Source organism: Belonocnema kinseyi, chromosome 8 (assembly GCF_010883055.1).
Source record: "Belonocnema kinseyi isolate 2016_QV_RU_SX_M_011 chromosome 8, B_treatae_v1, whole genome shotgun sequence".
Lineage (NCBI taxonomy): Eukaryota > Metazoa > Arthropoda > Insecta > Hymenoptera > Cynipidae > Belonocnema > Belonocnema kinseyi.
The window spans coordinates 63,145,449-63,159,381 of record NC_046664.1 but is presented as its reverse complement, the minus strand read 5'-3'; the positions used below and the strand labels follow the sequence as shown (position 1 = coordinate 63,159,381).

Below are 13,933 nucleotides of genomic sequence, written 5' to 3'. Positions count from 1 at the left end.
AATTTGTGATTTATGCATGTCAATTTATATCATTGAGCAATTGAGTTGACTAAAACTTATTTCTTAAATATTTTACAACTTTTGACATTAACTGACTAATATATTACATGTTTTGAGCAATTCCTAACCTATAAATGTTACGGTAACATTATTTATATATTTTGTTTACATGTATTTTTGAAGAGTCTCTACAATATTGACAATATTACATTTTCTACCGTGACATAACATATTTTAAATTCATTTTACAATCATATTGTTACATTGTCATTTCTCTTTAAATACATATAATGATAAAGCGAACACCTTTTCTCGCGATTGCTTTTCATTTTCTAGCTGTTAGATCCAAAGTAGAACAAAAGCAATACATTTGACAAAAGTGATAATTTATTCGGAATCCGTAGTGGTTAAACCGGTTAAATGATAGAATAGCTGGTACCCCGCTTTAATTCCTGAAATTTTTTTTTCCAAAATCAAACTATTGGAAAATGAAATTGAAGTAAATTCGAAGCGATTTGTTAAAAGAAAACATTAACATTATTTTTAATTGCATTATTATAACGTGTGAAATATGGGTCTACCAAAAATTTGAATTTGCCGTATTTAACTTAGTGTTTAAGTCCTTTTACAACTCCCGTAAGGTAAAAAGTTATAAATAAGAGTAATTTGAACTTTTATTTACATATATTCACATATTTTACGCTTTGTTTTGTTTATATAAACCATTTTACTTACCAAAAAAAAGAAAGAGTTGCTAAAGTTGTTATAGAAAGAGTCGTTTCAAATTCTGTAAAGCACCTCGACCCCTTTTCCAACTTTTAAACAAATACAAATGAAATTTTTATAATTGGTTGTATTGATGAACATAATTCACAAAATATGTTTCATTTTATTAAAAAAGAATACTATTTTTCGTATATATACTCTTTTCCCCAGCAAAAATGTCTAACAATAATTTAATGGTAAGTTGAATAGGCCAAATTCAAATTTTTTGTAGACCCATATTTGACCCGTTATAATAATTTTAGACCAAAATGTGTCTATGAAATAAAGGGTGGTACCAGATATTCTATAATCTAACTGTTAAACCTATAAGCAAAGTGGAAAAAGTTTAAGAAGTGTAATGGTGGTAGTGCTAGCGCTGACCAAACTATATATTTTGAGTTTTGACATTCTCAGAAACCTAAATCAATCTCGCTTATTGTTGAAAGCAATGAAGAAATGGATTTTCTTAGTATAATAATAAAATTGTATTTATTAATTATTTGTATTGTCCTTATCAGTATTCAGTTTTATTATGTTGCAGCAGATTCAACAATTTTGTTAAGAAGTCATCATTTTTGGTTGAAAATCCCTTTTTTTAATGAAAAATTCGATTATTTTTGCACAAATTTAAAAAATTGTCTTTATTTCTCAACTGGAAAATCTTTCTGCGTGGAAAATTTAACACTTTTATTGAAAATTGATCTGTTTCGGTTGAGCATTCAATTATTTTGTTAAAAATTCGTCTTTTTCGTTTGAAATATCAACTATTTATTTTTGGGTTTAAAATTCAAATGTATTGTAGAGAATTAACAACTGTTTTTCTTTCTTGACGGAAAAATTTTTCTCTGTTGAAATTTGAAAACTTTCATTAAAAAATCATCTCTTTAAGCGTTCATTTCACTTTCTGTTATTCATGTGTTTTAATTGAAATTCGTTTTTTTGGTAGGAAACAATTCTTCTTGGTTGAAAATTTATCTTTTTTGTTTATAAATTTAATTTTTTTTTTAAATTTAACAATTTTGTTAAAGACAATTCATATTTTCCATTTGTCATTGTTTTTCTTTCTTAACTGAAAAATCTTTCTTGGTTGAAAAATCAACACTTATTAAAAATTCATATCTTCGGTTACGAATTAAATTTTTTATTTGTTAATAATGCAGTTGTTTGGTCGGAAATGATTGTGTTTTTGTTGAGAATTCAAATATTTTGTTGAATTAGTCTTTTTTGGTTGAGTTCACATGTTTTTCATTTAAAATAATGTTTGGTGTTGACAACTAATCTTTTTTGGTTGAAAATTGAACTACTTGTTTTGAGAATTTGCCTTTTCTAGTTGAAAATTCAACTTTTGCATTAAAAATTTAGGTATTACAATACAAATTCGTATGTTTTGGTAGATCACAAATCTTCTTGGTTCGAAAATTATTTTTCTGATTATTAATTTAACAATTTTGTTTAAAAATGATCTTTTACGGTTGAAATTTCAACTGTTTTGTTGCAAATAAAAAAATGTTAAGCGTTTTATTTTGGTTCTTTTACAACTTAAAGCGTATAAATTTCTAAAAAAAAGGTTAAAAATTATAAATGACAAAGCTAAAGCCAACGAAATTGAACCCTTTATTTCGAGGCCTTCAAATAAAACTTTTACTACTACAAATTAAAAACTAAAATGTCCAAGCTTGAGCGATTCAAATTGTAAAATAATTATTAGTTCTTAAATTGTAAGGACTGCTTTCACTCGAAATTCACTAATGTATAAAGTTTCATCGAAATTATGCTTTAAAATTTTTAAATTTGAAATTACTTTAATTATTAAGGCTTTCAATTGGAAATTGTTTAATTCTGGTCAATTTTTGTGAATTGTAAGTGTTCAAGTTCAAAAGTCAGCATGGCTAGAATTGATTTGTAAAATCAAGGAAACTATTTCCATTGTTAATTGAAAGTAATTTTAAACAGTATTAAAGGCGAACAACAAAAAATTATTTTAGGTTAAAATGTTTTATTTAAGAATAGTTGTTTAGGGTTTTATGTTTTTGCATTCTCTTTATGTGAAAGATGCAATTCATATTAGTTCAAACAATTTTTATTTAGGTACTATACAATCGGTAATTTTATAAGTAATATTTTGCTCAAATAATTAAAATAATAAATAAAAACATACCGAAGAGATTTCTAGAGAATCTTTCAATGAATAAAATTATCTCTACAACATCCTGATTGCATAAGAATTGCAACTTTTGCCAAACGATAAAGGAAAAAGGTAAAACTATAAATAACTAATATTATATAAACAATGTTTTAATCTAAAATATTTTTTATTAAAGGTAGCATCCAATTCTCTTTTAAAATGAGTTTCAATTAAAAAAGGCGATATCCTCTATTTTATAAACCATTGATAACAATGCTAATTTTTAACTTGAACTAACTTTAGTAGATGCTCAAAAGATTTTCTGTTTTTAAGTATACAATTTTGAATTATTGAAACAAAGACACAATATTTTCTCTTTTTTTTTTATGATGACATTACCACAATTTTAACCTTTTATTTTTTACAATTATTTAGGTATAACGGTAAATCAAATAATTTTGATATTTGTGAACATGATATTTCAGTTTTGAACATTTTTATTTTACAATCAGGCATTCACTTATGAAGGAATTTAATTTTAAATTGTATAATTTTGAAGAATTTAAATTTTAAACGGCAAAATGTTGAGCGTTTAAATTCTAATTCCAAATTTTCTTAATTGCAGTCTCTTTCTGTGACCATGCATTTAATTTTTATAATATAAATGTTAATTTTATTAACTGAATTTATTTATACGATAAATGATAGAGAAATAGTGAGTTAATTGCATCTAATATGAATAGTAGTACAAAAAAGCTATGTTTTATTTATAGTGATCTACATCAAAGAAACAAAGAATTAATGAAAGAATTATGCTTCAAATATTTTTGCTTAAAGAGACAAGTAACGATTAATGGAAGACAATGGAGTATATTCAAACGGTAGGTTAAAAAAAAAAGAAAAACGAAAAGTTATTAAGATATAAAATGTTAGCTTAAAAAAGACAAACGATTACATCATATTTTATATTACAGGATAATACGAATTGCAATAACAGTACGTCGACTGAAATTCAAGAACACAGACTTGAAAATTGTCGACTCTGCGCTTCATTAATGCCCGACAATTTACTTTTGTCATTTTGTAATACTGTTTATGAGGAAATTATCAATAATCTGCTTCCGTTCGAGGTGAGTATTCACCTGGAAAACCCTGGAAATGTCAGAATTTTTTCAGCTCAGAGATTTTTTTGAAATTATAATATAAAATGAAAGAACAATCTATTTCCATTGGCAAAAGTAGCTTTAAATTACTGGATTATACTATTTAGTTGAAAGTTTGTGTTGTTTTTTTTTGTTTGAAATTACATAAGTTTTTTTATTGAAAATTTAACTATTCTATTTTGGGTTGAAAAATTCTCATTTTTAGTTGAAAATTACTCCATTTGGATAAAAAGTGTTAATCTCCTTTGTTAAAAAATCATCTGTTTGATTGAAAATTCAACAGTTTAGTTGACTTTTTTTTTCTCGCTTGACTGGAAAATCTTTCTTGGTTAAAAATTCGTCTTTTTTGCGTTCAGTGCCACTGTTTTTCATTTAAAATTAAAATCTATTTTGGTTGAAATCTCAGCTATTACATTTTCAGGGTATCTAGTGGCCTTGAAAACCTTGAAAACCTAGAGCTCTCCTTGAATTTTTTTTAAACCTTGAAAACCTGGAAATCTCCTTGTTTATTTCATGAAAACCTTGAATTTAATTATTCTTTTTTTTTCTTTTGAAACAGTAATTTTATGGAAATGCGAAGAGTAATTTAAAGGGCTAGCCAGGTTTCAATGACCTTTTTCAACGTTTTTTTGTTGTTTATTTTTATTTAACATTTACAACTTTTTAGTATGTCGTAAGGCATGTTATTAACTAACAGAAAAAAATTAATTTTTTATTTTTCATCAATATCCGGCCAATTTCTGGGCGATCTGATAACGCTATGTTGAAAAACGGTCGCCATGATTTTTGAACTTTGCGTCATCTGAAACACAAAAACTAAAATTTTTCGTAAAGAGCACATAAATGGTTATAGTATGAACCTCAATTATGAAAAATATTAATTAATGAACAAACTGTGAAAGTTTTTGTGATTTTTCGTTTTTTTCTCACATTTTTTAAACATTAACTAGATCAAATTGTTAATAAACATTAATGAAGAATCAAGACCGAGGTTCATGTGATAGTCAAGTCTTTTCTCAATATTTTCAAAAAAGTTTCAATGACGACCCCAAAAAAACGCGTTTCAAGATAAACGCGTTTGAAGTTTGAATTACGAAAAATTGTGCGTTCCGACCGCTCGAGGCCTTTCGAAGTAATTCATTTTTCGGCCACTTCTGATACGCTCTGAGGTCAAAAAGGGTTTCTACCTTATTTCTAAGGATACATAGGGACTGAAAAAAAAAAATCCGATTTTTTGAAAATTTCAAACCTGGCTACCCCCTTAAATTTTTTAACTTATTATGAAAGAAACATCTCGTTTAGAAAGAATCTTGCTGCTGAAAATTTTTTTATTCGTCAAGACATATTTTGTTTATTACAGAATAAATTAAGATATTTCAAGGCACTTTTTGTTGAGGTATTCAAGTTAAAAATTATAAAAATTATTAGTTTTAAATTTCGATGTTCATTCAGTTTCAGAATTAGAATAAGCCCTAGCCATACAAAGGATTTTTCGAGGGGTTGGTTGACCACTCGGTGTTTGAGTGTACAACAGATTTCGAAAGGTTACAAAATATTTCTAAAGATTTCAAAATATTCCAAACATTTCAAAATATTTTTAATGTCTTTAACATTTCATAAAGATTTGACGGATGTTTACGGTTTACAAAGGCGCGCATGCCATATTTCAATAAAGATTTCACAGCAATTTCACAAAGATTGTAAAACTTTGAAGATTTAAAGGATTTCAAAAATTTGAAACGATTTCAAGAGGTTTTAAAACATTTTAGAAGATTTCAAAATATTTCAAATAATTCAATGACTTCAATGAATACAAAAGATTTTCCAAACAAAGATTCAAGAAAGATTTTATAAACATTTCAAAATATTTTCCAAAGATTTCAAAGATTTCAAAGATTTCAAACATTCAAAAAAGGCGTGTACACTGGATTAAAAAGTTTTCACAAAAATTCCCCAAAGATTTCGAACATTTCATAAAGATTTGGAACATTTCACAAAGATTTTAAAACTTTCAAAATAATTTAAAGATTTAAAAATTTTTTAGGAGATATCAAAAGATTTCACTAAGATTTGTAATAATTTCAATAATTCCAACGAATTCACAAAGATTTCAAAAGATTTCACAAAGATTTCGAACATTTTGCTAAGATTTCGAAAATTGCATAAAGATTTTAAAACTTTCAAAAGATTTTAAAGATTTCAAAATATTTCAAAGGTTCTAAATAACTTCAAAATATTTGAGGAGATGTCAAAAGATTTCGCAAAAGTTTCAAAGATTTCATCAAACATTCATAAAGATTTCAAAACAATACGAGAATTTCAAAGATTTCAACAAGGGTGCAGTATACAAGATTGCAAGAATTTAAAACCATTTCAAAGATTTTTAACGATTTAAAAATGTTTGACAAGATTTTAAACGATTACAAAAGATTTCTCATATATTTTGAAGAATTCTTAAGGATTTCAAAACATTTCAAGAATTTCAAAGATTCTTATCCTTATCCTATTGAAAAATAGTTCAAATTTCAAAAGACTTCAATGATTTTAAACAAACACAGAAGATTTTGCAAACAAAGATTAAAGAATGAGTTCACGAAGATTTCAAAGATTTCAAGAATTTTCAAGATTTTACAAAAGCTTTGGAAAATGCCAAAAGATTTCTCAAAGATTTTACCGAAATTCCAAGCTTTCACTAAGGTTTGTAATGAAATTTTGTTTTGAAATTTCAAAAGATTTGAGTAATTTCAAAGACATTAGAAAGATAAAAAAATGTTCCTAAATATTTCACAAAGACGACTCATGTTCGCAAAAAAAATTTATTTACGATTCGGCTTTCTTTAGAAATTTTTGGCCAATGGAAAATGAAATGGCTCATTTTTTAAATGTATGATAAACGTTTATTTCATTATTTGATGTAAAAAAGGACACCTGGAAAAGACCTTGAATTTTGTTCCCAAGAATCGCTAGACACCCTGATTTTTCGTTAAGAATTTATTTATTTTTTGTTCAAAATTCAACGACTTGGTTAAAAGTTAAAATCTTTTATTCAATATTAATTTTTTTGGTTGAAAATTCAAATATACCAGTCAAAGATTCCTCGTTTTAGTTGACATTTTTTTTTAGTTTAAAATTCAACTATTTTAATTGAAGATTCATTATTTTAGGTAAGAATTCATTACACTGTTTGAAAATTTATGTACATATTTAGTGGAAAATTCGTGTTTTTTGGCTGCAAATTAATCTTTTTTACAGAAAATTCATGCATTCTGTTGAAAAATTCGTCCTTTCAATATAAATTAATCTCCTTGGTTACAATTTCATCTGTTTGAAAATTAAAAAAATTTTAAAAAATTTTAAATTCTAAAATTAAAATCTGGCTTGGTTAAAAAATCACCTACTTGTTTAAAAGTTAAACAAATTATTTCTTTGAAGATTTATCATTTTAATTGGCAATTCATCTCTGGGGGAATATTCAACTATTTTGTTGAAAATTTGTTTTTGTTTTTTGGTTGGAAATTTTCAGGTTGAAAATGTATTTGTTTTAGTTGAAATTTGATGTATTTTATAGAAAATTCGTTTTATTTGTAAAAAAATTAATCTTCTTGGTAAAAAATTAATATTTTTGGTTTAAAATTCATCTATTGCAGTTGAAAATTGAAGATTTTAGTAAAATATTCATCACTTTGGTGAAAACTAATTGTTCAACTAATTTAAAATTCAACTATTTGTTTGAAAATTCATCTACTTAACTGAAAATTCATGTATGTTGATGAAAATTCGTCTTGTGTGCTAGGTAATTAATTTTATTGTTTGAAAATTTAATTATACAAGGATTTTCGTTGTAAATGAACATTTTTTGCTTAAAATTGAACTATTCCTGTTTTAGATTCATAATTTTAGTTGTCAATTCATCATCATTAATTTTTTAACCTTAAATTTAATTACTCCTTTTTTGTTGAAAATTTATCTAGTCTAGTTACAAATCCAATTCGTAGAAAATGCATAATTTTTGGTTGAACATTCAAATGTTTGGTCGGAAATCTATCTTGTTGAAAATGTAGTATTTTATACTTGAAATGTTAGAAATTCGAAGCGTTTTAAGTTGAATTTGATATAGATTTTACATTCATTTTAATTTAAAAAATATAGTTATTTTCCTATTTTGTGAAGAATCTCCTTATTTCTTCAGGTTTTACAGGGTTTCTACCGATTTGAAAAATATGTCTTTTTTAATTCAAAATATTAATATATTAAATATGAACTGCATTTCAAGTGAAGATTAAAGAAAAATTTTGTTTGAATTATTATTCAAATGAAAAAACAGTTATTTAAAATTACATATATGAATTTTAGACATAGATATTTGCAAGCAATGAAAAAAACTGATATGAAGTCGTGAAATTGTATAGGTACATATTTCGAGTATGCTGTTTAAAAAATGCGAAATGCATGAATGCACTATGAATAATTATACCTGTAAAATATTTCGATACCTGGAAAAAACCTGTAATTGCTAAAAAAAATTTTCCAGGATTTAGTTAGAAATCCTGGTATGGATTTAAAAGAAAAAGTTATCCAGATATTAAAAAAAAATTAATATAAGATCATTTGTCCAGCTTCGTGTTGCAGAAGAGGATGGTTTGCCAAAAAAAATTTGCCGAACTTGTATAGGAAAACTATTAGATGTTAAACAGATAGCAGAAGGCTTCATTGAAGCTAGCAAAAAGTTAAAAGATGCGAGTCGAAAGAGTAATATCGAAGTAATAACTATAAAGGAAGAAAGTCCAGTACCAGAAACTAGGTTACATGTAGAAAAAGTATTTCTAAAAAATGACACAGAAGTATTGCAAACCAATTTGCAAACAGAAATGGAATTTAAGGATCCTCTGTCCATAAAAGATGAAGAAATTACTGTGGAGGAAAAACTTTCCGAGCAAACTGATGACAAAGTCGAATTTGATCAGAAATTGAAAGACTGTTACGACCATCGAGAGATGGTGATTTCCAAGTAAGATTATTTTTTTAGCTAAGGGGCCATCTATAAATTACTTAACACATTTTTTCCAATAGAAAATGTATAAAATTGAATAAATTTCAATTTTAAATCTTCAAAATTGAATTATTTCAAGAAAAGGATTCGAAATATTTTCTATTATACGCATTAAACATTGAAGAGTCTTCAATTTAAAATCTTAAAAATTGAAGAATTTTCCATTCTAAATTCAAGAATTTTCAATTGTAACTCTACAAAATTGTAGAAATTTAAATTACACGACTCAAAAATTAAAGAGTTTTTATCTTTGAAAACTTTCATACAATAAAAAATTATGCAAGTTTTAAATTTTACAGGTCAAAACTCTGTAATTTTTATGACTCACGTTCTCACGTTTAAAATTTCCTTAATTTTTAAAATTTAGAATTAAAAACTCTTTGACTTTTGATCTTCAAAATCATCTAAATTTAAGAATTTTGATTTATTTATCTGTAAAATGGAAGATTTTTAAATTATAAAAATTGAACTATTAAAAAAAATTAAAAATTAAATCTTTCTACATTAAAAATATTAAGAAATGAAGAATTTTGAATGGCAACTCTTCAAGATAGATCCATTTCAAAGAAAAAATTTAATTTCATGATTTTAAACGGAATCAAAATGAAACAAGTTGGCGAATTTTAAAATGTAAATATCTGCAGAATTGATCATTGTCAAAAACGGAAAACATCAGAAAGACTTGGAAATCGAGCGTCACTTAGAAAACTGTTTATTTTAAATCAAATTCACCTTTACTTTAACATACAATTTTTTTAAATAATGAAAAATTAAAATTAAAAAAAAAATCTTTTTAAATTAGAAACAAATTTGTATTGGAAAAAAACTATTTTTTGAACTAAATTACTTTATATACAAGAAATTCTTTTGAATGCGAGCCAATTAAAATTTCTTTTCTTAACTACTCATTTTTTTTAGTTGAAGATTAATCATTTTAATCGAAAATTCACCTCTGATGGAAAATTGAACTACTTTTTTTTAAATTTCCTTTTTTTGGCGAAAAAAATGTATACTAATTTATGTACTTAGTTTTAAATCGTCTTTATAGGTAGAAAATAAATTACTTGGTTGAAAATTCAACTATTTCGTTAAATATTTCTGCATTTTACTGAAAATTTATTTTCTTGGGTTTAAATATAATGTTTGAAACTTTAAATTTTAACTATTTCATTCAAACTGTACTACTAATACTTTGTTGAGACTTCATATTTTTTAATAGAAAATTCAACTGATTCGTATACAAAATTTGTCTCTTGTATTGAAAATTCAACTATTTTTCTAGAAAATTCATCTATTTGATCGAAAAATCAATTTTTTGTTGTTGAAAATTCATATTTTCGGAATGACAATTCTACTGTTTTGTAAAAAATTCGCTCTTCTACATTGAAAACGATTGCAAATATGTATTTTGTTCGAAATTCATCTTTCTTAGAAGAAACATAAATTTTTTGGTTAAAAATTCAACTATTTGGTTAGAAATGTATGTATTTTGTTAAAAATTCCTTTTGTCGGTAAACTATTAATCTTCATAGTTGTAAATGTTACTATTTCTTTAAAAATGTATGTACTTTGCTAATAATTAGTCTTTTTAGAAGAAAATTTATCTTCTTGATTGAAAATTCAACGGTTTTGTAGAAAAATTGTCTTTTTAGCTTGAAATTTCCACTATTTGGTTCAAAATTTATTTATTTTGTTGACAATTCGTCTTTTATAGTAGAAAATTTAGCTTAGTGGTTCTCATACTTTTTGGTACAATTGAACTCTTTTTTAATTTAAAATTAAAATCTGCCCTTCGGTTAAAGTGTTCTATTACATTTTTTTGTCTGAACTCACCACCAATTTTCTTACCTGAATTTTGGATGACATCTAAACAAATTAACGAAACAAACTTAGTCGACAAAAATTACGTTAGATAGGGGATTGGGGGTAGTTCAAAACTTACGGACTTAACAAAGGTGCGTACGAGGTTGAAGATTTCAGAAAAAATTAAAAATTAGTTCTGATAATTAGGGAGCCCAGATTTTTCAAGAAAATTAAGAGGCTTTTAGTAATTTATGTGCCACATATACAAATTTTCAAATGTTAAATTTGGTTTCTTAAGCCTTGCGAAGGGGGAGGGGGAGGCGACTGCCTAAATTGCCCGTCTCTGAATCCGTTCTTGGTATAAAATGTATTTAAAAAATTCAATCAAAGTTTACAGGGAAATGTGCATCAAGTTCCAGGCCTAGAAGCGGCCTACGCAGGGAGACCTACCCTTTTGCTGCTTTTAACAAAACCAACTTCGTGTAATAAAAATCTAACGATTGAAAGTTCTTCGGGAACAACTAGTGATCAGAATGCAACCGGCTTGTCAAAAAGCGTTGCTGCCGAAAAAGAAACTTCAACTTGTTATTCAAATGAAGATTCAAAATATGTAGTACGTAAATAAATTAAAATTTTTAGTTTACTTATAAAATAAAATGATTTTTTCCTAACATTTATGATTACTTGGAAAATGGAGAAAAATAACAACCCATACTGTTGTAGGCCTTAAGGAAGCTTCTCGACAGTGACACTGATGCAAAACTTGTCGTTAATGCTTATGAAAAAAATGGCTGCCTAATGCCTGATAAAGCACGGACTACAATAGTTCGAGCATTTGTTCGTAAGAAAAAATATGAGCTGTTACAGCATTATAAGATAGGATACAAGTTTGATGATTGGCAGTATGTATTTAAAAAAAAGGGCTTTTTCGTCTCATTTATATTTTATAATACAGGGTGTCTACCCTACCTGGAAAACCTGAAATTGTCGGGAAATTTGTATATTATTATTATTACACCATTAAGCCATTTCCCTTTCGGGGTAGTATATACCTGGAAAAATCTGCAAATATCAAGAAATTTTTTCTCGAGCTTACTCAATTTTCTTTAATTTGTAATATAAAATTAAATAACAATTATTTATCTGTAAAAGTAGTTTTATAATACTCTATGTAACTGTTTTGTTAACTTTTTTTTCTTTTTAATTAATTTTTTCACGTGAAAATTTAACTATTCTATTTTTTGTTGAAAATTGATTGTTTTTAGACGAAAATTCAAGAAGATTATTGAAAATTTGTTGTTTTTGGTAATAAAATATCTACTTGGTTAAAATTCAACTGTTTGTTTGCAATTTTTTCTCTCGCTTTTGACTTACCTTGATTCAAAGTGAAAATATTTTTTTGGTTGAAATAACAACTACTATATTTTGTGGTTCAGAATTAATCTTTTTGGAATGCAATTTTAATTACTTTGTTGAAACATGAACCTTTTTGTTGAAAATTAATATTTTTGGTTGAAGACTCATAATTTTAATAAAAAATTAATCTCTTTGGCAAAAAAATGAGCTATTTTGCTAGGTATTTATTAATTTTCTTCTTGAAAATTAAGATTTGGAAAAAGAAAATTTAACTATTTGATTTTGGATTGAAAATTGGTAGTTTTTAGTTGAAAATTCCAGTTTATCGCTTAAAACTCATGGATTTTGTTGAAAACTCGTTTTTTTTTTGTGAAAATTATCTTCTTGGTTGAAAATTAATCTTTTTCTTAAAGTTAATCTTTTGCTTACAATTCCAACTTTTTCCTTACCATTTTTTCTCATTTGACTTTCTTTGATTAAAAATGAAAGTATTTTTTAACCCGTAATATCAACTACTAAATTTTTTCGTTCAGAATTCATCTTTTTGGAATTATGTTTTAATAACTTTCTTGAAACTTTAATTCTTTTTTTTTAATTAATTTTTTTTGGTTGAAGATTCATTATTTTGATTAAAAATTAATCTCTGGTTGCAAAATGAGCTATTTTGTTAGAATTTTTTTTTGGCTAAAAATCAATATGTTTAAACTGGAAATATATATGTATTTGAGTTGAATATTTCATCATTTTAAGTTTTAAATTCATCTTTTTGATAGAAAATTCAATTATTATAGTTAAAAGTTTATAATTTTAGTTGAAAATTCACATCTTTTATTGACCATTAACTTTTTGAAACTGAAAATTTAAATATTGAATTTTTTGTTGGCAATTGTATCTTTTTTAGTTGAAAATGCATGTATTTTTTGTAAAAATTAATCTTTTCTTTCTGAAATGAATCTTATTGATTGAAAAATCATATTTCTGTTTGTAATTTCAGCTATATAATTTAAAGATTCATCGTTTTAGACGAAAATTTATCAGTTTCTTTGAAAATTAATTTTTTTTACTGAAAATTTAACATCCATTTTTGGTTGAAAATTTTGATGTGTTTTAGTTAAGACTTCAACTATTTAGTTGCGAATTGGTTATTTTTAGTTAAGAATTTCACTAAATTGAAAATTCATATCTTGTTGAATAATCATCTTGTTTGAAAATTCATCTTTTTGGTTGAAAATTCCAGTATTCAAGTTATATATTTATCTTCAACTATTACAGTTGAATTCAACTACTACAGTTGAAGAAAAATTACTTTAGTTAAAAATCCATTCATTTTCGTTGAAAATTAATTTTTTTAACTGAAAATTTAAGTATTCAATTTTGAATTGAAAATTTGTCATTTTCAGTTAAGAATTCCAATATTTCGTTAAAAATCCATTAATTTTGTTAAAAGCCCGTCTTTTTGTAGAAATTTAATCTTCTTGTTTGAAAATTAATGTTTTTGGCTGAAAATTCTAGTATTCCAGTTTTATATATATATAATTAAAAATTTGTCATAAGGACAACCGCAGGATGTCGCCGGGAGCGGGTGCTAATCTGAAAATTTGCACCCGCTTCCAGCGAAATCGCGGTAAAATTTCAGCCATAACCACGTCTCACAACCGTGAGATAGGTGGT

At 25.6% G+C, this 13,933-nt stretch overlaps 1 protein-coding gene across 7 annotated transcripts in view; it reads left to right on the top strand.

Moving 5' to 3' along the window:
• Nucleotides 1-13,933, top strand: part of LOC117178241 — a 30,277-nt gene that overhangs the window by 630 nt on the left and 15,714 nt on the right. For 5 of the 7 annotated variants that reach the window (XM_033369576.1, XM_033369571.1, XM_033369573.1 and 2 more), the window contains 5 exons: nucleotides 3,664-3,771; nucleotides 3,865-4,020; nucleotides 8,670-9,061; nucleotides 11,297-11,519; nucleotides 11,630-11,808. In XM_033369576.1, the coding sequence (XP_033225467.1) occupies nucleotides 3,754-3,771; nucleotides 3,865-4,020; nucleotides 8,670-9,061; nucleotides 11,297-11,519; nucleotides 11,630-11,808 (968 nt within the window). In that variant the 5' untranslated portion in view covers nucleotides 3,664-3,753. Of the gene's footprint in view, nucleotides 1-30; nucleotides 143-3,003; nucleotides 3,023-3,663; nucleotides 3,772-3,864; nucleotides 4,021-8,669; nucleotides 9,062-11,296; nucleotides 11,520-11,629; nucleotides 11,809-13,933 lie in introns of those variants that run through there. The other 2 variants (XM_033369574.1, XM_033369575.1) reach the window with 2 other exon arrangements.